The sequence below is a fragment of the Symsagittifera roscoffensis genome, chromosome 7, assembly GCF_963678635.1.
Source record: "Symsagittifera roscoffensis chromosome 7, txSymRosc1.1, whole genome shotgun sequence".
Taxonomy (NCBI): domain Eukaryota; kingdom Metazoa; phylum Xenacoelomorpha; order Acoela; family Convolutidae; genus Symsagittifera; species Symsagittifera roscoffensis.
In genome coordinates this window covers 4,095,553-4,122,123 of record NC_087068.1, presented here as the reverse complement: position 1 = coordinate 4,122,123, position 26,571 = coordinate 4,095,553, and the positions used below count along the sequence as shown (strand labels likewise).

General features: G+C 34.8%; 2 protein-coding genes across 2 annotated transcripts in view; both read right to left on the bottom strand.

Moving 5' to 3' along the window:
- The window catches only part of LOC134852177 (U4/U6.U5 small nuclear ribonucleoprotein 27 kDa protein-like), a 332,923-nt gene that overhangs the window by 64,205 nt on the left and 242,147 nt on the right, over nt 1–26,571 (bottom strand). The window lies entirely within an intron of this gene.
- Nucleotides 10,328–23,967, bottom strand: LOC134851658 (uncharacterized). The gene is made up of 3 exons (XM_063867836.1): nt 23,571–23,967; nt 12,171–12,483; nt 10,328–10,642 (listed from the first exon to the last, which is right to left on the bottom strand). The coding sequence occupies exons 1-3, from the start codon at nt 23,742–23,744 to the stop codon at nt 10,395–10,397; spliced, it is 735 nt and encodes a 244-aa protein (XP_063723906.1). The 5' UTR covers nt 23,745–23,967; the 3' UTR covers nt 10,328–10,394.

Below are 26,571 nucleotides of genomic sequence, written 5' to 3'. Positions count from 1 at the left end.
TCATGGTTAAATTATTAGTTTGTGGTAAATTAGCAGAAAATTAAACATTTCTCAGTAATCCCACTCATATAGTTTGTTGGTAATTAGATACAAAAATTTTAGTTTCGACTCTCCCAAAAGATTTTGATTAATTTCCAATAAAAGTCCATTTTATAATCGAATTATGGAAAATTTCACGAAAACTTCATAATAAATTTTTTGAATTGAGATTGTTTACAACATGGATGTCTTTGGGACAGGGAATTTTTAGTAAAATAGATATAGAGCATCGAAAAGATTATTTTTTGACAGATTCTATCGTCTTATGATTTAAGTAGAAGTATCGAAAGTTTTTAGTTTTCGAGCAGATTTTTTTCAAACTTTTTTTGGAGAAGAAAATTTTTGGTTAATTGATTTATTATTACCAACAAATTGTCGTTTTAGTTTTTTTTATATTAAATTTTTTTAGAGGAATTACGTATAGCAGTAATATTAAATGTGCATTGAAATTTAATTTTCTTTGAATTGTCAAAAAACTACTATAAGGCTCTGCTGCAGAAATAATTTTGAGAAACAACAAAGTTTATTGAGGACTAGAACAGATGAGTATCTAGAAAAAAGTTCAAGTTATTAGATAAGAATAAGCATCTACCAATTTTGTAAAGAAAAAGATACAGTTTTTGAAATTTGACTTTGAAAACTGCTTCAATTCTGTTTCACTTAACGAGCCTAAGATAAGAATTGTAATAAAATCATGGTTAAATTATTAGTTTGTGGTAAATTAGCAGAAAATTAAACATTTCTCAGTAATCCCACTCATATAGTTTATTGGTAATTAGATACAAAAATTTTAGTTTCGACTCTCCCAAAAGATTTTGATTAATTTCCAATAAAAGTCCATTTTATAATCGAATTATGGAAAATTTCACGAAAACTTCATAATAAATTTTTTGAATTGAGATTGTTTACAACATGGATGTCTTTGGGACAGGGAATTTTTAGTAAAATAGATATAGAGCATCGAAAAGATTATTTTTTGACAGATTCTATCGTCTTATGATTTAAGTAGAAGTATAGAAAGTTTTTAGTTTTCGAGCAGATTTTTTTCAAACTTTTTTTGGAGAAAAAAATTTTTGGTTAATTGATTTATTTTTACCAACAAATTGTCGTTTTAGTTTTTTTTATATTAAATTCTTTTAGAGGAATTACGTATAGCAGTAATATTAAGTGTGCATTGAAATTTAATTTTCTTTGAATTGTCAAAAAACTACTATAAGGCTCTGCTGCAGAAATAATTTTGAGAAACAACAAAGTTTATTGAGGACTAGAACAGATGAGTATCTAGAAAAAAGTTCAAGTTATTAGATAAGAGTAAACATCTACCAATTTTGTAAAGAAAAAGATACAGTTTTTGAAATTTGACTTTGAAAACTCCTTCAATTCTGTTTCACTTAACGAGCCTAAGATAAGAATTGTAATAAAATCATGGTTATATTATTAGTTTGTGGTAAATTAGCAGAAAATTAAACATTTCTCAGTAATCCCACTCATATAGTTTGTTGGTAATTAGATACAAAAATTTTAGTTTCGACTCTCCCAAAAGATTTTGATTAATTTCCAATAAAAGTCCATTTTATAATCGAATTATGGAAAATTTCACGAAAACTTCATAATAAATTTTTTGAATTGAGATTGTTTACAACATGGATGTCTTTGGGACAGGGAATTTTTAGTAAAATAGATATAGAGCATCGAAAAGATTATTTTTTGACAGATTCTATCGTCTTATGATTTAAGTAGAAGTATCGAAAGTTTTTAGTTTTCGAGCAGATTTTTTTCAAACTTTTTTTGGAGAAGAAAATTTTTGATTAATTGATTTATTATTACCAACAAATTGTCGTTTTAGTTTTTTTTATATTAAATTCTTTTAGAGGAATTACGTATAGCAGTAATATTAAGTGTGCATTGAAATTTAATTTTCTTTGAATTGTCAAAAAACTACTATAAGGCTCTGCTGCAGAAATAATTTTGAGAAACAACAAAGTTTATTGAGGACTAGAACAGATGAGTATCTAGAAAAAAGTTCAAGTTATTAGATAAGAGTAAACATCTACCAATTTTGTAAAGAAAAAGATACAGTTTTTGAAATTTGACTTTGAAAACTCCTTCAATTCTGTTTCACTTAACGAGCCTAAGATGAGAATTGTAATAAAGTCATGGTTAAATTATTAGTTTGTGGTAAATTAGCAGAAAATTAAACATTTTTCAGTAATCCCACTCATATAGTTTGTTGGTAATTAGATACAAAAATTTTAGTTTCGACTCTCCCAAAAGATTTTGATTAATTTCCAATAAAAGTCCATTTTATAATCGAATTATGGAAAATTTCACGAAAACTTCATAATAAATTTTTTGAATTGAGATTGTTTACAACATGGATGTCTTTGGGACAGGGAATTTTTAGTAAAATAGATATAGAGCATCGAAAAGATTATTTTTTGACAGATTCTATCGTCTTATGATTTAAGTAGAAGTATCGAAAGTTTTTAGTTTTCGAGCCGATTTTTTTCAAACCTTTTTTGGAGAAGAAAATTTTTGGTTAATTGATTTATTATTACCAACAAATTGTCGTTTTAGTTTTTTTTATATTAAATTCTGTTAGAGGAATTACGTATAGCAGTAATATTAAGTGTGCATTGAAATTTAATTTTCTTTGAATTGTCAAAAAACTACTATAAGGCTCTGCTGCAGAAATAATTTTGAGAAACAACAAAGTTTATTGAGGACTAGAACAGATGAGTATCTAGAAAAAAGTTCAAGTTATTAGATAAGAGTAAGCATCTACCAATTTTGTAAAGAAAAAGATACAGTTTTTGAAATTTGACTTTGAAAACTCCTTCAATTCTGTTTCACTTAACGAGCCTAAGATAAGAATTGTAATAAAATCATGGTTAAATTATTAGTTTGTGGTAAATTAGCAGAAAATTAAACATTTCTCAGTAATCCCACTCATATAGTTTGTTGGTAATTAGATACAAAAATTTTAGTTTCGACTCTCCCAAAAGATTTTGATTAATTTCCAATAAAAGTCCATTTTATAATCGAATTATGGAAAATTTCACGAAAACTTCATAATAAATTTTTTGAATTGAGATTGTTTACAACATGGATGTCTTTGGGACAGGGAATTTTTAGTAAAATAGATATAGAGCATCGAAAAGATTATTTTTTGACAGATTCTATCGTCTTATGATTTAAGTAGAAGTATCGAAAGTTTTTAGTTTTCGAGCAGATTTTTTTCAAACTTTTTTTGGAGAAGAAAATTTTTGGTTAATTGATTTATTATTACCAACAAATTGTCGTTTTAGTTTTTTTTATATTAAATTCTTTTAGAGGAATTACGTATAGCAGTAATATTAAGTGTGCATTGAAATTTAATTTTCTTTGAATTGTCAAAAAACTACTATAAGGCTCTGCTGCAGAAATAATTTTGAGAAACAATAAGGTTTATTGAAGACTAGAACAGATGAATATCTAGAAAAAAAGTTCAGGTTATTAGATAAGAGTAAACATCTACCAATTTTGTAAAGAAAAAGATACAGTTTTTGAAATTTGACTTTGAAAACTCCTTCAATTCTGTTTCACTTAACGAGCCTAAGATGAGAATTGTAATAAAGTCATGGTTAAATTATTAGTTTGTGGTAAATTAGCAGAAAATTAAACATTTCTCAGTAATCCCACTCATATAGTTTGTTGGTAATTAGATACAAAAATTTTAGTTTCGACTCTCCCAAAAGATTTTGATTAATTTCCAATAAAAGTCCATTTTATAATCGAATTATGGAAAATTTCACGAAAACTTCATAATAAATTTTTTGAATTGAGATTGTTTACAACATGGATGTCTTTGGGACAGGGAATTTTTAGTAAAATAGATATAGAGCATCGAAAAGATTATTTTTTGACAGATTCTATCGTCTTATGATTTAAGTAGAAGTATCGAAAGTTTTTAGTTTTCGAGCAGATTTTTTTCAAACTTTTTTTGGAGAAGAAAATTTTTGGTTAATTGATTTATTATTACCAACAAATTGTCGTTTTAGTTTTTTTTTATATTAAATTCTTTTAGAGGAATTACGTATAGCAGTAATAATAAATGTGCATTCAAATTTAATTTTCTTTGAATTGTCAAAAAACTACTATAAGGCTCTGCTGCAGAAATAATTTTGAGAAACAATAAGGTTTATTGAAGACTAGAACAGATGAATATCTAGAAAAAAAGTTCAGGTTATTAGATAAGAGTAAACATCTACCAATTTTGTAAAGAAAAAGATACAGTTTTTGAAATTTGACTTTGAAAACTCCTTCAATTCTGTTTCACTTAACGAGCCTAAGATGAGAATTGTAATAAAGTCATGGTTAAATTATTAGTTTGTGGTAAATTAGCAGAAAATTAAACATTTCTCAGTAATCCCACTCATATAGTTTGTTGGTAATTAGATACAAAAATTTTAGTTTCGACTCTCCCAAAAGATTTTGATTAATTTCCAATAAAAGTCCATTTTATAATCGAATTATGGAAAATTTCACGAAAACTTCATAATAAATTTTTTGAATTGAGATTGTTTACAACATGGATGTCTTTGGGACAGGGAATTTTTAGTAAAATAGATATAGAGCATCGAAAAGATTATTTTTTGACAGATTCTATCGTCTTATGATTTAAGTAGAAGTATCGAAAGTTTTTAGTTTTCGAGCAGATTTTTTTCAAACTTTTTTTGGAGAAGAAAATTTTTGGTTAATTGATTTATTATTACCAACAAATTGTCGTTTTAGTTTTTTTTATATTAAATTCTTTTAGAGGAATTACGTATAGCAGTAATATTAAGTGTGCATTGAAATTTAATTTTCTTTGAATTGTCAAAAAACTACTATAAGGCTCTGCTGCAGAAATAATTTTGAGAAACAACAAAGTTTATTGAGGACTAGAACAGATGAGTATCTAGAAAAAAGTTCAAGTTATTAGATAAGAGTAAGCATCTACCAATTTTGTAAAGAAAAAGATACAGTTTTTGAAATTTGACTTTGAAAACTCCTTCAATTCTGTTTCACTTAACGAGCCTAAGATAAGAATTGTAATAAAATCATGGTTAAATTATTAGTTTGTGGTAAATTAGCAGAAAATTAAACAATTCTCAGTAATCCCACTCATATAGTTTGTTGGTAATTAGATACAAAAATTTTAGTTTCGACTCTCCCAAAAGATTTTGATTAATTTCCAATAAAAGTCCATTTTATAATCGAATTATGGAAAATTTCACGAAAACTTCATAATAAATTTTTTGAATTGAGATTGTTTACAACATGGATGTCTTTGGGACAGGGAATTTTTAGTAAAATAGATATAGAGCATCGAAAAGATTATTTTTTGACAGATTCTATCGTCTTATGATTTAAGTAGAAGTATCGAAAGTTTTTAGTTTTCGAGCAGATTTTTTTCAAACTTTTTTGGAGAAGAAAATTTTTGGTTAATTGATTTATTATTACCAACAAATTGTCGTTTTAATTTTTTTTATATTAAATTCTTTTAGAGGAATTACGTATAGGAGTAATAATAAGTGTGCATTGAAATTTAATTTTCTTTGAATTGTCAAAAAACTACTATAAGGCTCTGCTGCAGAAATAATTTTGAGAAACAACAAAGTTTATTGAGGACTAGAACAGATGAGTATCTAGAAAAAAGTTCAAGTTATTAGATAAGAGTAAGCATCTACCAATTTTGTAAAGAAAAAGATACAGTTTTTGAAATTTGACTTTGAAAACTCCTTCAATTCTGTTTCACTTAACGAGCCTAAGATGAGAATTGTAATAAAATCATGGTTAAATTATTAGTTTGTGGTAAATTAGCAGAAAATTAAACATTTCTCAGTAATCCCACTCATATAGTTTGTTGGTAATTAGATACAAAAATTTTAGTTTCGACTCTCCCAAAAGATTTTGATTAATTTCCAATAAAAGTCCATTTTATAATCGAATTATGGAAAATTTCACGAAAACTTCATAATAAATTTTTTGAATTGAGATTGTTTACAACATGGATGTCTTTGGGACAGGGAATTTTTAGTAAAATAGATATAGAGCATCGAAAAGATTATTTTTTGACAGATTCTATCGTCTTATGATTTAAGTAGAAGTATCGAAAGTTTTTAGTTTTCGAGCAGATTTTTTTCAAACTTTTTTGGAGAAGAAAATTTTTGGTTAATTGATTTATTATTACCAACAAATTGTCGTTTTAGTTTTTTTTATATGAAACTCTTTTAGAGGAATTACGTATAGCAGTAATAATAAGTGTGCATTGAAATTTAATTTTCTTTGAATTGTCAAAAAACTACTATAAGGCTCTGCTGCAGAAATAATTTTGAGAAACAACAAAGTTTATTGAGGACTAGAACAGATGAGTATCTAGAAAAAAGTTCAAGTTATTAGATAAGAGTAAACATCTACCAATTTTGTAAAGAAAAAGATACAGTTTTTGAAATTTGACTTTGAAAACTCCTTCAATTCTGTTTCACTTAACGAGCCTAAGATGAGAATTGTAATAAAATCATGGTTAAATTATTAGTTTGTGGTAAATTAGCAGAAAATTAAACATTTCTCAGTAATCCCACTCATATAGTTTGTTGGTAATTAGATACAAAAATTTTAGTTTCGACTCTCCCAAAAGATTTTGATTAATTTCCAATAAAAGTCCATTTTATAATCGAATTATGGAAAATTTCACGAAAACTTCATAATAAATTTTTTGAATTGAGATTGTTTACAACATGGATGTCTTTGGGACAGGGAATTTTTAGTAAAATAGATATAGAGCATCGAAAAGATTATTTTTTGACAGATTCTATCGTCTTATGATTTAAGTAGAAGTATCGAAAGTTTTTAGTTTTCGAGCAGATTTTTTTCAAACTTTTTTGGAGAAGAAAATTTTTGGTTAATTGATTTATTATTACAAACAAATTGTCGTTTTAGTTTTTTTTATATTAAATTTTTTTAGAGGAATTACGTATAGCAGTAATAATAAGTGTGCATTCAAATTTAATTTTCTTTGAATTGTCAAAAAACTACTATAAGGCTCTGCTGCAGAAATAATTTTGAGAAACAATAAAGTTTATTGAGGACTAGAACAGATGAATATCTAGAAAAAAGTTCAGGTTATTAGATAAGAATAAACATCTACCAATTTTGTAAAGAAAAAGATACAGTTTTTGAAATTTGACTTTGAAAACTCCTTCAACTCTGTTTCACTTAACGAGCCTAAGATGAGAATTGTAATAAAATCATGGTTAAATTATTAGTTTGTGGTAAATTAGCAGAAAATTAAACATTTCTCAGTAATCCCACTCATATAGTTAGTTGGTAATTAGATATAAAAATTTTAGTTTCGACTCTCCCAAAAGATTTTGATTAATTTCCAATAAAAGTCCATTTTATAATCGAATTATGGAAAATTTCACGAAAACTTCGTAAGAAATTTTTTGAATTGAGATTGTTTACAACATGGATGTCTTTGGGACAGGGAATTTTTAGTAAAATAGATATAGAGCATCGAAAAGATTTTTTTTTGACAGATTCTGGGTCTAATTTGATGACTTGTACAAAACAGTTTTCCTGTTATGAATTTTGACAATTTTTCCGAGTATTCGGAAGTTCCAGCTGGATTTCAGCAGGTTTCAGCATCATTTCAGTACTGTTTTAAAGCGTAAGCTCAATTAGTAAGATAATTATTAGGTCGAATTATCTCAAATCTTTTCGTGTTTTGAAGTTTTTTGAGAAAATTTCAATTTTTTTGAAAAAAAATCTCAATTTTCTTCAAAAAGTCTTGTCATTGATTCACCGTGAACCAAAAAAATTAGGAAAGGACCTTTCATTCCAAATTTCTTACGTAAATAGTTATTCAGTTTTAATTCAGTTTTACCAATTAGATAACTCGCGACGAAAATGCTTCCAAAAAACCCGAGTTTTCTACACAAAAACCAAAAAACACCATTTTTTATAACATTCTTCTACCAACACACAAGCCATGAAACCTTACCAATCTTGTTAACTATCTTAAAACATTGCAGATTCTATACCCAGTGTTATCACATAGCTGGGAGACCTGATGTTCAATTCCTCATCTTAAAACACAAGGATCTCCCATCCAATCAACAACCCCCCCCCCCCTGATCAGCTCGCTCCTCTACTTCTCAGGCTGCCGAGTTGGCTCTAAAAACCTGTCAATTTTGGTCTTTTTAGAAAAGCATGTTCCAGGTTTCCAAGTAATCAAAAGTTTTCGTTGTGGCCAATAGTATCACAGATAATTAATGTTGGATGCAATCACTGTGAGGTATTGTTTTTTGTCATTTTGGCAGGAAAAAATGAAATAATACTAAAAGCAATAGAGACAAAATTTTCCTAGTTTTGAAAACTCTACGTTGATGTGTTGAGAGTATAACTTGTGTAACAAACAAAATCTTCCCATTAACAAAATAATAATTTTCACGTCACAGCAAGCTGAAACAAAAACCATAGAAATTTTCAAAGTTTCCGAGAATCTCTAAGAAAATTTTGAGTATCTTCTAATTTAGAGTCTTTTTGTGGAAAATCGCAATATCAGATTTGGAGTGGTGGCTGGTTTTATGATATACTTGATTGACTCGACACTAGTTTTGCGATTTGTTTTATTTAGCCTGACCTTTGAGTAACAATAAAATTGGCAAACGGCAGAGAGCGGCTATTTAAATAAAAATTTTGGCAAAAAACTAAAAGATTTTAGTTTATTCCCCAAAAATAATGCTTGGAACGTATTTAACTTCAATGAATGAGGTTTATTCTTTTTTATGAGGAAATTGTCTTATAGGGTACCACGAAGTGAAATCGGCAAAGCGCACATTTGATTATCTTTTTTTTTCGGCGAACTCATAAATACTTCATATTTTTGAATTAAAAGACAGATGTGTTTCGTTGACATGAAAAAAAATTAAAATTCTCTCATGAAAATGCTGCAGTCGGTTGTTGTATATATATATATATATATATATATATATATATATATATATATTTATATTTATATATATGAAAATAAAATAATTATTTTTTTAAATTTTAAATTTTGAGTTCTTTTTTTTGTATAAGTTTCTTGAAAGATGAAGGTAATGACTCAAAGATAATTACAACATTCTACATTCTAATGAGATTTTTACTGAGACACATGATTTCTCATAATATGTGGAAAAAAGTAAAAGTGTCAAGACGTAAAAGACAAGCAAATTGAAATTAATTTCAAAAAGGTTAACAATTCCTTTCTTGAAAAAAAAAATAAAGATATCTTTTTCAATCTCCTGTTTTTGCTCTGGAAACACAAAAACTAGGGGACATTACTTGGCGCTCTATATTTTTTGGTCACAGAAATTTGCTCAGGAGCTTTCGTGAATGCACAAATTTGCGGTTTAACCAGTTGAGTTGAGACCTTCTTTTGGGTAGCGAGGGTTTCTGTCTATGACGCGGATGTGTCGAGGAACAGTTATCCGGTATCTTTGCTGTTGGGACAAAATCGATTACCGTTTTAGCACGCGCTTTTTACAAATAGGTTTAGGAAATTGGAAACATTGTAATTTCGTGGGCATGTAAGAAGCTCGCTATTTATTTTCGCGGTCAAACCGATTGCTGGAATCCTTGTAGGTCCCATTATTTGATTAAGTGAAAGCTCTACTTCTTTTTCATCGACCGACACTAAAACTTGGCGGGCAGTCTCAGAAAGTTTCTATGAGCGCCTTCGCATTACGAGACCAAACTGTGCATCCTCTGCATTGTAAGTGGAATCCGCAACAGGCCCAAATCAGATTTGTCGCGGAATCCGCAACAAATTGAATGTGCCGACAAAACTAACGTTGCAGGTATATGTACGCGGAATCCACTGAAATTTTGTTTGTGGAATCCACTTACATTTTGGAACATATTTTAAGAATTGTCTCTGGCGTCCGGGAACATACAGACACAAAATTGAGCTCCTATCCAGTGCACAGTTTGGCTTCGTAATGCGGTGCCAACATGAACCGCTTTCAAGGGTAGAGGGAGCCCCAAAAAAGGCATTTTTCGGGTTACAAAATTCTGAAAAGACCCAAACGTGTGGCATCGTTTTGTGTGGCTAAACGTGCTTGCCTCATCGAGTATTTTTTTTGCCAAATCAGGAGGGCTCGAAACTTTATATGAAGCTGAAATACAAAAGGTCGACAAAATTTCACATTTTCTGATACCTTCAAGAAAATCGTAGATCCGTACCTGTGACATTCTATGTAACTTACAAAAACAAAGCTTAGTTCATGCTTTTTTACATGGTTACTGCGTTAGCTACCTTGTTAAAACCAAAATTTTCTAATTTATCAGCTCCAAGAATGGTCGGTTCTAGCTTTGACTTTTGTGAACCTTTTCAATTTGAACAAATCTTTTGGCTCAATCTGCATATTTTTAGCCGCCACTAAGTGTAAGTTTGTACTGGGTTTGTATTTTCGAGTATCATTTTTGTGGTGTGATTGTGGCTTTCTCTTCTTGATCATGCTGGTGTCTTTTGTGGCCTTTTCACTTTCGGGATAAGATATCAGACTGTCGAAATGATCCAACTCCTTTGCTCCTGAAAAAACCTTCAGAATTATATCTAGGATGCTATAAATTTGCATCACAGTGCTTCTTGGAAAACGATTAATAAATCATTTCCTTGCTTCGTGTAGCCATTGTTAGTTAATTATACTGATAATATAATATCTGTCAAGCTTCAAAAAAGTGATACTTTTGATAAGTCAGCTAATTTTAAGTTTTTGCGGTTCTTACTATTTTTCGATCAGTTTTCACCGACTAAAGCGTCCCCAATAACGAACTGCGCGTGACTTTAAACTTCTGTTTTACTCACATTTATGATATTTTTGCATACCTCTCGTGCTGAGGTGCTCGAATCATGATTCGACCCAAACGGTCGAACGATGTCCGTTTTCTACTCTTTCAGTTGAAAAATGTCCGATTTCGACTTATTGAGCTGAGTGATGTCCGTTTTCGACTTTTTAAGTCGAACGATGTCCGATTTCGACTTGTTCGACTGTACCGGAAATTGTTCGACTTTGTTCAACTTTACCGGAAATTGTTCGAATTTGTTCGACTTTACCGGAAATGGTTCGAATTTGTTCGACTTTATCTAAAACTTTTCGTTTTAACGGGAATTAGCCGAAGTGTCCTGAACTACAACGAAACTCGGACATCATTTGACCGTTTCTGTCAAATCATGTGTCGAAAACTTCAGCCTGGGCAGTCGCAAAATATAATAGAATGTGCCACAAACTTGAGCATCGTAATTTTGTATAGCCCGGGCTGAGTTGCTGGACTTACTTTTCAATCAACCCGACTAAAACTGGCTATGTTTCGACCGGCTCGTTTTAAAATGGCTATGTTTTAACTGACTCGACCCAATATTGCTATGTTTTGACCGACTTCATCAAACATTATTTGGTTACCGGGATGAGGTCGGGGGCTTATGTTGCAACAATTGCGAATTGCGACCCAAATCGGGTATGTTGCGACTATTGCAACTCAAAATGGGTATGTTGCGACTTTACGCGACCGAGGAAATTTTATGCGGCTTTGCGCGACTCAAAATGTTTTTGTTCCGACTTTGTGCGAACAAAATATTTGCGCGAAGTTGCGCGATCCGAAACAGATATGTTGCGACTTTGTGCAACTCATGATTTGACCGTGTTCAACTCATGATTCGAACCTGTTCGACTCTATCGGCCCTGATCGACTCATGATAGGACCCTGTTCGACCCATGATTCGACCCTGTTCGACTCATGATTCGACCCTGTTCGACTCATGATTCGACCCTGGTCGACCCATGATTCGACCCTGTTCGACCCATGATTCGACCCTGTTCAACTCATGATTCGACCCTGTTCAACCTATGATTCGACTTTGTTCGACTATAGTGTTCGTTCGGCCGTCTTAATTTGCGACGAAAATCGGACTCCGTTCGACCGTGTGGGTCGAATCATGAGTCGAACACCTCAGCCCGGGCTCTTAACAATTATTTGACAAATTCCTTGACAGCAGACATCTAGGTTTGTGGACAAGCTCTTTTTCCTAAGTTAGACCGTAGATTGGGATACTGATATACCTGAAAGTAATGAATTGTATCTGTTCAAATTCTCCCCCGACTGCTCCATAGCACTCTCCCCGTGACCCCCTCTGTAGTTCCCTTTAGAATACCGGCCTGTCATTATCCCATCCATGCTTGTTTTTTCTCTTCCCCACCCGCCCCCTCCTCCTCCCCTCTTATCTGGTCCGGATAGTTTTCCGAATGTGACTTCTTCTTTGGCGCTGAAGGGGTCCTGTCTAGGTCTGGCCTGACTCTGAGCCACTTGCGAATGAGTTTTGTAGTCGCTTGATTTCGATACGCTGGAGTACCGCTCGATATCTATTTCAGGCGTCTGTAAAATATAAAATTGCATAATTGTACAAAAAATTGAGTGCTAAAATTCTTATTAAAAGAATAAGATTCAATAATTTTAACCTAATCATTAAAAGTCAAGATAAAAAGCAAGCAAGAACAGTCTGAAAGAGTCGAATAGGCTGAAGGTCAGTCTACGAACAGTTACTGATAATTTAGAGTGATTTATATGAAATCAGTTCATAAACTACATTCTCTTTACTTCAGGCAAAATGAGCAACGGAGTAGAGAATAACATACTGCATAAAATCAGAGTAAATACCTATCCTTAAATAGAAAAAATCATATCAATACAACTATGAAATTTGGCGAATACCAACGGAGTGAGGTAGAAAAAAATGCTTTTTTTTTGTTATGAATCGAACCCCAGTGAGTGATATAGAGCATAGGCTTTACAAAAATAATTTCAGCAGTGACAATTAGCACTCTGTTCTAACTCAGGGTCAGTGCCTTTAAAAACCACTTTAGCTAGAGTTCAAAATCTAAAAAAGGTTACATCCCGTGTTGACCTCCATACACCAAAAATGCTTATCATACAATCCCATACATCAAGTGAGTGGAAAAATGCTTGTCATACAATTTTCATACAACTTCTAAAAATGGTTGAAAAAAAATATAAATTTATTTCTGTAGCTGTTTGATTCTAATAAAACAGTCTGGTAAAAAAAAACCGAGGTTTTCGTTTTTTGAAAAAAATCCTTATCATACAATTCCCATATATGGAAATTGTATGACTGGCATTTTGAAAATTTGGCCCAAAAACTTTTTGTTTTGTTTTTTCAACCGCAAATCGAATTTCCTACGCAAACAAACATTTTTCAAAAAAGTTTTTTTTGCATGCAAAATTTAATTTTTTGTGTGCATAACGTAGTCCTGGTTACGATAATTTTGCCTTTTATTTTCTTTTGACTTAATTTTTTTTCTTCAAAAACGCTGAAAATTCCTATTTCCTTTGTATGGGGTGTTTATATATGCCTTGATCAATGTCTGATAATTTGTAAGTTCAAAAAATTAAAATAATCACTATTGAAAAATTTTGCCAAAAACTAAAAGTTTGTTGCTTTTGTTATATCAATTGTGAAAGACAGACAAATTCAGGTCGTTTTCTATGCGTTGTATATGCCAGACCGTCCAACCATTGGTTTTTGGAGTAACCAAGGTCTTTGTCACTTTGTCTTTGCAAACACAACTGAAAATTGTTCAGAAATAAATTTAAAAAGTAAAAATCAAACTTTTTGGTTTATGGAAAAACACCTATCATACAGTGTTCATTTATGGAAAAATGTTTATCATAGGGATTTCATACAATTTTCTGTACGTATGGCCTTGTATGACAAGAAGTTTCTCACATTTGGGAATTGTATGATAAGAAGTTTCGGTCATCCCGGGATCTTGATAATTTCATTTTCCTGGCAAAAAAGATAAAATCTTCCGATGGAACTTGACTGTCTGATTGATATGGAGTGTCGAAGTTGGCCAATTCCTCTATTAAGGAAGATGCAGTTTAAATCTCGGAGACTGAGCCGATGTCTTCTGGCATTCCAATTTCGAACTGATTCTTTGTCATTTCAATAAGACGGTTATAGAAAACGAAAATGTAATCGTGTCTAATTTACACGATGTACTTGAGTCTTTCTTGGTTTGAACTTTGATTTGATTATAAATTAGTTGGTTGCACGTGTTTGGTAATTCAGTTTTGTATTTTTTTGAGTTTTGGTTTTCAATTTGTTTCCCGGAGTTTTCCTGATTGCATGTGAAAAGTTGAAGTCATCTAAGATGGTTGTCAATTGTCAAATTGGCATATAACTTTCGGCCTCATTTTGCAGTTGCAAAATAAATTAAGAAAAAAGGGGTGGGAAGTTCCTACTTATAAAACTTAAAAACGCTGGCTTAACGGTCGTTTAAGTGTCAGTTGAAGTTATCGGCTATGATTGTCGGCGCAAGGCTGCTTTGGGGTGAGGCTCTCATTGTCTTGAATCTTCGTTTGCTGGTTGATTGCAATAATCCGGACTAACAGGTGCTTGTCTAATGGCTGGTATTGACGCAATTTTGTCTCTTATTTTGACGAAGTAAACGCGGATCTGATTATCATCGGTTGGTTTGTTTCCTGTGATCCGTCCAATTGGCCAGAGTCCTCGTGGCGTCATATCCTGAAGAATCCAGACAATTTCTCCTATTTTGATTGGCGGCGTCTTTTTTGTCCATGGGTGTCTTGGCAGTAGTGTTGGGATAAACTCCTTCATCAAGCGTTTCCAAATATGGGTTGCGAGTTGTTGGGCGAAGTTCCATTGTCGACTGAGTGTTGAGGGCTGTTGGGTTTGTAGAGGTGGCATGCTGGCATGCGCTCTCCCGAGAAGAAAATGATTTGGGGTGAGGGCTTCAACATCATCGGGCGATGCTGAAACTGTAGTGATGGGTCTTGCGTTCATGAAGTGTTCAACTACGCAAAGAACGGTGTTGAATATGTCGTCTGATAGAATCTGGCTTCCTATGATGGCATAGAACGAGTCTTTGACTGATCTAATGAGTCGTTCCCATACACCTCCAAAATGAGGAGCATAGGCAGGGTTGAAGGTCCATTCAATCTGATGGTTGGCGTAGAATTGTCGTGTAACATCGGCGTCGAAGTGTCTGTTGAGTTCTTTTTCGGCTGCGGTGAAATTTGTACCATTATCAGAAACAATTTTGGCTGGTTGTCCTCTGCGAGTGAAGAATCGTCGTAAGGTTTTGATGAAGGTGTCGGCTGATTGGTCCTGGCACATCTCAAGATGTACGGCTCGTGTTGTTAGGGAAGTCATTAGAATGCCGTAGCGTTTGTTGTAGTTTTCTGCGGTTTTCGAAGCAAACGGTCCAAAGAGATCTAATCCTGTTTGTTGAAGTGGGAAGGGTTTATCTTCTGGAAATCTGAAGGCGGGTAGGGGCGCAAGTTCCGGCTGTAGTCCAGTTGCCTGTTGTGGTCGGCAGTCCTAACAGTTTTTTATGATCTTGTCAATGTGTGCGCGAACACAGAGAATCCAATACTCGTTTTGAAGAACATTTTTCAAGTGCTGGCGTGGCGAATGCTGGTTGTCTTTGTGGGTTTGTCCTATAAAGAGGTGAACTGCTGGGTGGTTTCCATCAAGGATAATCGGGTGTTTTATGCAATAGTCCAATTGAGATTTCTCGAGGCGTCCACGTGCTCGCAAGAGTCCGTCTTCGTCTAGAAATGGTGATAGGTGTCGAAGTCTGCTAGTTGTGTTGATTCGTTTATTTTGTGTCAATGCGTTGACCTCTGGTTTGAAGCAGTCTCGTTGCGTCTGCTTGAAGATAAAATTCTTTGCGGCAATCATGTTGTTGCTTGTCAGTTCGGTGGTCGGACTTTCGTTGCGGGACTGTGGTCCTTATCTTTAAAAATCTTGGCGGCATGCATCACGTATGCAGTTGTTCTGAGAATTCTTGTCCGTTTGGAGAATCTGCTGTAATCGATGAAGCTTTGTTCTGTCTTTTTGGTGGAAGCTTGAAAAGCTAGCATTGGGGTTGTTGCTATTTCATCCATTTGTCCAGTTTGATCGTAGAGCGATGTTGTCGTAGCTGTATCCAAAATAATGACGGGGTTTTTCCGCTGTCTGTAGATCGTTTCTCTCGTCGAGGAGCTCGAACAGTTCAGGTATCATTTCTCGTGTAATTTGGTCGTCCCACTTCATTCCTTTTCTCCAAATTGCTTGCTGGATTATTCGTAGACGAATCGTAATAGGTGCTGCTATTCCAATTGGGTCAAAGATTGAGGAATTCGCTTGAAGATTTTGGGGTCCTTGATTTCGTCTATGGTGATGGATCTATGTTCCTCTGGAATTGTTTGCAGAATTTTATGATCCGTAGAGATCCACTTCGTCAGGTTGAAGCTTCCTTGCTGTAGTACGTGTCGAAGGTCTTCTATGATTTTCACTGCGGTTTCGATGTCGTCGGTGGCTTCGAAGAAGTCGTCCATGTAGAAGTTCTCGTAGACAAGTTTTTTGATGTGGGGATGGCTTTCAGCATTGTCGTCTGCGCAAGTTCTTAATGCGTAAATTGCACAAGTAGGAGAGCATTTGGCTCCAAAAACGAATCGAGTGTACTTAAAAAATTCGGGTTCTTCCGCTCCCCAAAGGAAACGAAGAAATTTTCTGTCTTCGGGGTTAACAGAAACCTGCATAAACATCCTTTCAATGTCGGCAGTGATGGGATGCTTTCCTTTGCAAAATCGGGTAATTACTCCTAGTAGATTGCAGAGCAAGTCAGGTCCAGTGAGAAGCATATCATTCAGACAAACTCCTTTAAATTTGGATTTGGCATTGGAAACACGGCGAAGTTTTCCTGTCTTGTTTGGGTTGATTACGCCATGTTCAGGTAAAATCCATCCTGTCGAAGGTATTTCGTCTGGCTCTAATTTCCGTATGAAGTGCTTGCTGAAATCCTGGTCAATTGTATTCTGGTAGAGAGCCAACTTTTCTGAATTCTTGTTAATATGTTTTTTCATCCGGCTGTATTGGGCAATTGCTGCTTTATAGTTGTTGGGAAGATTTGCATTTGGTTTCCACAGAAGTCCAAGTTTACAGCGATTGTCGTATAATGATATGATTTTCCGAAGTGTTTGCATAGCGTGTCTTTTGTCCGATGACATCGTTATTTCAGGTGATGTGGCATAGGTTTCCATTCGCCAGAATGCGGCGAGAAGATCCGAGATTTGTGTGTCGTCAGTTGATATCGGTATTGGGGTGGCTGTTGTTTGGTGGCTTGAGAATTATCCAATGTCGTTGTTCGGTCCTGCTTTTGTCCATCCTAGGGCTGTAAGGACTGCTCGAGGAACATTTTGATTTCCTTTGATGATGGTCTTCGGGCTGATGATGTCAATAATGTCCAATCCAATCACTAGGGCTACGTCGTTGTTGCTGAAATCCGGAAAACATATATCCTTAAGGTGGTCGTATTGGCTGCAGATGTCGTTCAACTTTTCGGGCTCGGCTGCATTCAAGTTGATGTTCTCTTTGATTAAAACATTAGTTAGTTCAAACGCTAAAAAGTTATTTCCAAATGAATGAACTGTAATATCCACTGTCTTAGCCTCTATCGTTTGCGAGTTGAAGAAACCTCCATTGAGCAGTTGTTCCTGATGGTTAGTTTTCTCCAGTTGAAGATATGCTGCTGTCTGTTGCGATATGTAGCTATTTGTACTTCCTGTATCAAGAAAAGCGTATACATTAAGGTATATGTTGCGGTGTCGTAATGTTACTGGTAAAAGTAGCAGCAGTGAGCTGTTGATTCTTGATATCTTCTTTTGGCTGGCAAGATGGTTGACTTGATTCGGTCGCTGGTTTGGATTAAACTTCGCTGTTCTTTGTTTTCGTTGTTCGTCGTGTAGAGTTGTGTGATGATGCTGATTGCATTTGCTGCATGTGTGCTTTGATGGGCAGTATTTTACTTGATGTTGGCCAAGGCAGTTGAAACAAAAATTCTTTTCAGAAACGAGTCTCTTCTTCTCTTCCAAAGGTGAATTCTGATACATGCTCCAGTATGCTGGGTGGTGAGTTTGTCCGTCGAAGGGACATGGGGGTCGGGTATTCGCACTCCAATTTTGAGAAGTCTTCTGTGAAGGCTGGTTGGTTGATGGTCGAGATCCGTTGGCGTGTCGAAGTCTTGGGGCTATTTGTTGTCGATCGTTCAAGTCCAGGGTCATTTGCTGCGGTTGCATAGGTGGTAAGTAATCGCATGCTAATGCAAACTGTCTGATCCAGTCGTTGAAGGCGATAAGATTAGGCTGGTCGATGTTCTGGGCGGTGATGTACTGTGTCCACTGAAGCTGCTGATGGTGTTGCAATTTGCTGACGGCAAATTGAACGTATATTGTAGAGTTTAAATCGTCTTTGAACCCAAGCGTCCGAAATGTTTCCACCATGTTACCGATGAATGTGGAAAATTCCATGTACGAATCCCTGCGATGAGTTGATGGTTGCTTGAAGCTCTGTAGTCTGTTGACGAATTCATTGATGATGATGTCGGGTCGTCCATATTGTCACCGTAATTCGTGGAGGGCAGCGTTGTACATAGTGCTACTGCAGGAGTAGCCACAAATAGCTTGATTTGCTTTTCCAGTTGTTAAAGTCTGCAGATGAGTCATCTTTTCGGCGTCCAAGATGGCTTGATTGTGGATTGTTGCTTCAAAGAGTCCGAACCACATGCTCCACTTCATAGGGTTTCCGTCGAAAGGCTCGATTTTTACTTTTGGGGGCCTAGTCATAAGACTGTAGTTTGCTCGTGACTGTCCGTTATTTGATGTCTGAGATACTGCTGCTGGAATGAACTGCTGTTCTGTAACTATGTTGAAGCTGAGGTTTGCGTTGGTGGTGTCGTGTTCTGTTCGTTGAAGTGGTGGTCTGTCTATTTCGAAACCTGTCTGGGGGGCTTGCTGCGGAGTATCTCGGCTATCTGAAAAAATTTGGTCCTCTACTGTTTGCTGAACTGATGATCCGGGCTGATGGCTGCTGTTGGATAATGTTGACGTCTGGCTAGAGTCCCGATCTAGTATTGTCTGTTATTGCACTGAATCAGCTGTGTGGGGGGCTTGAACTGTGGTGGCATTAGTGTTCTACTGTTGTGGAGTTGTCTCTGCTGTATTTTCTTGTAGCATCTGTCTAAATTCATGCATGATGTCGTCGTGTTCGTCTTGTATATTGGTGAAGCGGTTGATGAGATCCTCCGCAGTGGCGTGCTCAGTCGGGTGGTCTACAAGGTACGTAGTGGCGTCTTCCAAATTGCTGAGAATTTTCTTCATCTCGGTTTCTGAGTCAGCTATGTTGTAGTGTGTATTGATGTCACTGATGGCTTTTCGTACCCGTCTGAAGAGGCGCTCTAGTTGGGCGATGAGAAGATTTCTCTGGGGAGATTGGTTTTGTTGGGCATGGCTAGTTTGTCGTAGTTGATCGTTGCAGTTGTTGTAGATGTCGTATCCAGTCGTAGTTGTGACCTACTTTGTTAGTTCCTGTCCTAGGTAGCTAGACCTAAACTTAAAAAGGAAGGAAGCAAAAAAACAATGGTTCGGTAAATATATTTTCAAATAAGTATAACGAAATAAAATAAGCAATTGAAAGTTACAAATGCTTGATAGTAAATCGTTCTGATACCTAAACAGGCGGAAAGTAATATAAACCAAAACGTAAAGTTAACGTCCCTATACCAAAGTTCAGCTATGGGGGTCCAAATTGTTAAACCGACTTTTTTTTTATTCTTAAGCAACTGCAAAACGAGTAATCCTTGGTTGGCACTAAAGACAAACTGTGCTTCCAGCCTGGTCAGGGGGTAGAGCAAGGGTGTGGCTTCTGGCAATTTAGCTGAGTGCCATATAGAAAACGAAAATGTAATCGTTTCTAATTTACACGATGTTCTTGAGTCTTTCTTGCTTTGAACTTTGATTTGATTATAAATTAGTTGGTTGCACGTGTTTGGTAAATCAGTTTTGTATTTTTTGAGTTTTGGTTTTCAATTTTTTTCCCGGAGTTTTCCTGATTGCATGTGAAAAGTTGAAGTCATCTAGGATGGTTGTCAATTGTCAAACTGGCATATAACAACGGTTGTAAGATGAATCCGGATTGTGAGATGTACCGTTGAATTTTTTATTGTAAGTATGCCCGTAGCCAGCGTTGTATTGTTGATAAATTGAGTTACTACAGCGCCACACTCCCTAAAAATTTCCTCACTATCTGTTACGATTTTTGGCTGATCTGGTTTGATCTCCAATATCTATAAAACAACTACTGCCAAAAAACTTTGATTGGCCAGCGTTTAACGAACTATAGAAACATAGAAACTTAGGTGAAGGATGGCCCAGTAGTTCTGATATCCATTTCTGCAGAGGAAGTTACTATTTCGTAGCTTGGTTTTTTTTGGGCTAGAGAATCTTTATCCATTGGAGTATTTTCGGTTTTTGCCGTTTATTTGTCCTCAACGAGAAGTTTATTGTCATTATTCTCTGGAGCGATAGGTAGTAATCAGGTTGGGCTAAAACTGGGTTCAATTGTACGGTATTGTCTCGAAACTATTTTAACCGGTTTTTGGGAGTTAAGCGCTTTTTAATTATCAGAGATGAATCTCTCTTTCGCCACATCTCTTTAAAGAAAACCTCCCACCAACCACTTCCATTAGGTAATATCAGAAGTATCCGAAGGAATAAAACTAGGTTCATCGCCTGCGAATTAAACTGATGATTTGTCTTTCTTTGATCGGGGTACTTGTCTTTTACTGAGGTTTCTTGGCATCGTAGCTCGTCCTTTTTTTTGAGTGTCCTCTGGTTTGGTTCGAATTTGGGCTTTGGTTCTGAATTGAGGCTTTCCTTTGATTGGTGCTGAGGTTGATGTACCTTGAATGGGGGCCGTTGTACCCTTATCGGATGTTGCCGTTTTGGCTGGATATCTCTTGTAGCTGGATATCTCTTTCAAGGTTTCTCTACAAACACTTTTTTTCAGAGCTCTTGTACATACTTTGAAATTTTGATTAACGACCTAGGTGAAAGAAATAGTTTCTCAAAAAGCGTAGGGTTGTACCGAATCGGATTTTTTCGCTGCTATATCCGGTTTAAGAATAACTTTTCCAGCGGATAGTTATACTGCGGATCCATCGTTTAAAGGTCGATTTCACTAAGAACGATACCCTTAGAAAACGGAATCTCCAATGGATTGCCATCATTTGATTTTCGTCTGGTCTTTTCTATTTTTGTCTGGTGTTCCGAATCCTAGCCCTAAATCTCCGGATTTCTTTTTTTAATGGTAAGTCCTCTACAGTAAAGCCATCTTCAGTCGCTTCTTGAATTTGACATGTCGTGAACAAAATGTATTCTCGGACAAAATAATTAACAGTGTTAATCGGGGTATTCGATGTGATTTTCAAGAAAAGAAATCTCGAGAAACAATCAATACAAATCATGTGGTAGTCTTTTTTGCTCCACAGTAAGTCTTGTGGGCCTGCAAAATCTAAGTCCAATTGTTGTTTGGATATAAAAAAACTCAGGTTATTTTCCGACGGAATTGTTTGGTATAAGAGTTTCAGTGGCCTTACCTGCTTTCGTACATTTATTGCATTATATAGAATGTTGACATATCTGCCTGTAAAATTGATTAATTCAGATGTATTCCGCCGGGAACTTCATGCCGAATTGTCCTGGGCGATTCTCATTGAGATTTTTTATCATCGCGTTTCTGAAGCCGAACTACGGATGGCCAATATGCCGTCCATACAAAGTTCTTCTTCGGATTCGTGAAAAACTTTCAAGTGTGGAGAAAATGCACCTTTTGTGCATATCTATAAAACCATTCTCCCGTGAAGTATCTTAGCCAGTGGAAATAAATTTTGGTCTTCTTCTGTAAGTAGTCACAAGATTTTCTAGTGAGTAGAGAAGTAACGGATAGTAATTTGTCAGGCAGTTTCAGGGTTTCTTAGTAATTTTATACCAAAGCCAAATCTGTTGGGTTTAGTTCTTGTTTTTTTTAAGAATAAAAATGGAACCGGGGTTTGTAGTATCAATTATAATTTTTTTATGGGACATCATCAAAATAATTATACGGTAACGTCGGGGTTGAAATTAATAAAGTTTGAATTTACCGATAAAATTTAAAGAAACAGTAATTAAAATTTTTTGAGGATTCGAAATCAAAAAAAAACGCAAAGGATTACATTTTTAAGAACAATCTTCTAATCGACTGTGTTTTATTTTACAAGTTTGACGACAAAAGTTTGTAAATTTCAAAGTCGAAGTAATAATGTTATCAGGTATTTAGAAGAACTTCGATTTCTCCAGATTAGAAGCAACTACGATGCTGCCGTATTTTGAGTTTTTATGCAACAGAACAAAGGCTTGATTAATTTTAGAAACAGTTGCTACCACAAATTCTTCATCATAAACTAAAACTGAATGGCTTTACCCGATGAAAATTTAAAATTAAATCAGTAAAGCCCGTATCATAGCCCGCTATTATTGTTGATTTGAGAAATTAAAAGGTGAAGTCAACTACTAAACGTGCTAATCTACCATGACAAATTTGTTACGGTGATTTGTAGACAGGACAAAAATTTGTAGACGGGTAGAAGCTTTATGATCAATAATAATATCAAATTTTGAACAAATAAAAAGTTTTTTAAATATTTGAATGCCCAGACTAATCCAAAAAGTTCGAACTCGTTATCGGAGTATTTGGCTCTTGAGGAATTAAAAGTCTTGAGCCGAAAGATTTCATTTCCGAAACGTTCTCATGGAGCTTACCTAGCAATGCTTCAAGGCAGTAGTGTGAACTGTCAGATTTTACTTTGTTTTGTAGTTTTTCGTCGAAAATGTGTTCTCTCAATTAGTTTCACTTTCTCTTGTTTCATTGTTTCAAAACAATAGTATTAAATTTGTTCAATTGATATATGGGCATTTTCTCTAATAAACGTTTGAAAAGATTTTTTAGTGGTGCGAGGATACAAATGAATTTCAAATAATAGTTTGTAGAACCGAAGATTGAACGTTAATATTTCAGATTTTTGGTAGTAGTAATCTTCTTGATTGCAAAAGTTTTATCAGTTAAAGGAATTACTCCTGTGTCGGTAACATTGAAACTAACCATTCTTTTTCTAATTGGAAACTTGCTTTTTGGCTTTTAACGGTGAAACATTTAGCACAGAGTAATCGTCTATTTCCAAAAGTGCCTAAGAACGCCTTTTTTGGCCTGTTTGTTCAAAATTATGCCAAAGGTTTTTCTAGCGCTTTGGGAGAACTGGGAAATTGGGAGTCAACCTAAACAAGAAAAACAGTTCGACAAAAATTTCGAAATTTTTTGGGAATCAATACCCCTCGAGAAATTCCTGTTCATCGGCCATACGACTTGATTGGGATGTTTTGGTATACTGTGTGTAGTCAAAACAATTTAAAATGAGTTAAAAAAGCAAACAAAAACAGTTGTAATAAACAATTGTGTGAAAAAAATGAGGTGACAGGGAGTGGAGAAATTTCTGACAGTTTGAGAACCAAAATTAAAACTATTTTTGCCAGTTTTTACCAGAACAGAAAAAACATGACGTCATTACCTTTAAGCCTGCCCTGCGCAACAATGCTCTCTTTTTGATCTGGAATGCGTCAATTTTGGCTCTTTCGCACATTTCCAGGGCGTGATGCACATTCAATTTGTCTTCTTTCTCAATGAGATCTTTCAGCAGAAGATCAGGTCCAGGCCAAAATCGCATGCTCGGGTAATTTGCCATTTTTGAAATAGTTTTTGTACAAAACCAATATAAAACAGTTTCTTCTATGAAAGTAAATTGTTGTAAATAATAATTTAACGCTGATGTTACCAAAACATAACGTATTGGTCGTCACATATGTAACGATGATTTTATTGATAGAAAAAAAATAAATAATTGTTTGTTTTCAATGTTAGGCATATCTTGTTGGATTCAATTGTACGTGAATGATAGTTGAAATCGTGCGCGGCTAAAAAGCCGAAGTAAAGTGTTGGTAAAACGATAAAACCTTTGCAGGTAATTTGATATACCACTGAGTCCGTAAATCATTAAAATCAGTAATATGTGAACAAATAAAATCTGATAACCAAAAGTACTGCGTTCAAGTAATCTAAACTGTGCTTAGGACGCGAACTTCCAAACCGTCGCGAAGCCGTCTCCACTCTGTTACTTCTTTGACCTGACTGCGAAAGTTTGGTTGCGCCATCTTCATATTGCGACAGTATTTCTGACGGTTTTCAGAGTAACTAGTCTTAAAGCTTTCAAATCTGAGAAATTATGAAACGTTTTGAAAATTCGGAACGTTCTAATTCAAATTGGTGATTCAAGTGATTTTGATTACGATTACGAAAACATCCAAAATCGCACAACCTGAAAAAAGCCTCCAGAACATCGTAAGATTTTCCAAGAGGCCTTTCTGTCTATTTTCTAAATCGTGCGATATAGGTTTTTTTTTCAAGGCTACAGAAACATATTTAAAGTTAAAAAATGAAAAAACGGAAAACAACTAAAAACTAAATTTGTGTGAAAATATAATAAATTTTGTGTTATGGAGAACTACCCAAGAGCGCCTGATCGATCAACGACTATTTCTTTGACAAGGCGGCTTTGAAACACCGATTGAAACATCACATCGCAGACATCATATTCTATACGAATGATATAGTTAGTTGCTGAGCAAGTAGCACAGAATGCTCCGACCATATTCTTACAAATAAATTCATCAGAAACTATTTCAAGGGTATGTTTCAAATTAGTGTAGGTTTTTGTGCGTGTTTTAAAGAAAAAGTATGACAAAAATCTAAAATTCATGCACAGTAAACAGTCACAGTAAAAAGACAAATAGGATAACTGTCTCTGCCGAAAAAATGGTGAAAAAAAAAACAAAAACAAAATTCAAAAATCCATCTTCATTTTCGCAAAGAGTTTTTGAAGTTTTTCATTCCAAAAATGACTTGAAAAAGCTCCTGGATTTTTCTTAGCGCTAAATAGTTGAAATGGAAAAAATAGCAAATAATTAATGTCTTAATCTTCTATATTGATCCTGCTCACTGGCTTGTCTCACTCGAAATTAGAATGAAACTTGGAAAATCAAACCGCTATTTCTCGACACTTTTTAATTTTTTCTGCGCGTCGTTCGAATCAAAACTAAAATTACTTTAATAACAAGAATATGATAAATCACCCTAGCCGTTACGATGATTATTTGTGGTAAATGCTTTTTGTGGAAAAACAAAATAAGCCTGCTAGCTCCCATTATTCGCTCGAAATTAGACTTAAAAAAATTGAAAGGGATTTTTCTTGACACTTCTAAAAGCAGTTCAAAGTGATATTCTGCTCGACGAGTTCTGCCCATTCCGATTATTTATTGTGGTACCTGATTTTGCACCAATTCCGTCTGGGTCTGGAAAGTCGCGCGGACGCTACCCTGGTCTCAGATGAATTGTTTCGTGGTCGCGCCGTCTCCGCATTTGTCTGAAAATTGTAGCCGTATCCACCTCGTTTGTGAGCAATCGTTTCCTGGTCGCGCCGTCTATGCCTTGGTCTGGAAATTTGCACCATCTTCATGTTGGTCTGAAAAGTCGTGCCGTCTCCACCCTGGTCTGAAAAATCTCGCCGTCTCCGCGATGGTCTCAAAAGTTGCGCCGTGTCCACCTCGGTCGCGAAGATTGCGAGGAACTGTTTCTTAGTCGCGCTGTCTTACCCAACTCTATCATTTTGTACTTAATATGGCGTGTGGGGGGTAGAAAAAAAAGTTAGTTTCATTTTATTGCATTTAAATTGTCCATAATTTACTGCTCGATAGACCTTAGAGGGCAGTCGGGCAGTCTTAAAGGGCAGTCTCGCTTTTTTTTTGTTGTATGAAAATCTTTGCCCGCCCGCACACTTTTCCCTTTAACAATAATATGTTTTGCAGCCAGTTTTAATAACAACAAAATGGTTGCTTCAGCCCTATTAGGATTGATTTTCTTTGCCTGCTTTCTTTGCAGCTCAAGTTTTAATGAACTGAAACTCATTGCTAGTTTGGTTTTTTTTTGAAAACAAGTGTTTTCACTCTTTTTTTCAGAGGTTAACTATATTTACAAATAGCTCAAGTTTATAATAGTTTTCAGATGTTCTGATGAAACAAAAACCTCAAAAATGACAAATCAGGGGACTAAAAACTTTGGAGAAAAAAACCATCAAGCACAAATGTAATTTTTTTTCGGAACAACAGTCTAGAAAAGCGGCGAAATTAAGTCAAGATTAGAATAAGATTTTGCTGTTTTCAGCTCTCGTTCCGAAACGATTTTTTTTGAGTCTAACCGGCGCATCAGATTGTGTAAAAAGTCGGTCTGCCAAAGTTTTGCATCCGCGTTGATTGTTTATAGTAAGGGGTATAATTATTTTTTCAAATTGTCAATCAGCGCAGATACAGATCATTACACTTCCAGTAGACAATATGTGGATCCAGTTAACATGATTCCCAAAAGATTTTTAGGTAGAAGGGAGGGTGTTGCTTTGGCATTTAATCGGGTACTATTCAGCCAGCCAAATTCGACTTTCACGCTATAAGCATTTTCGATCC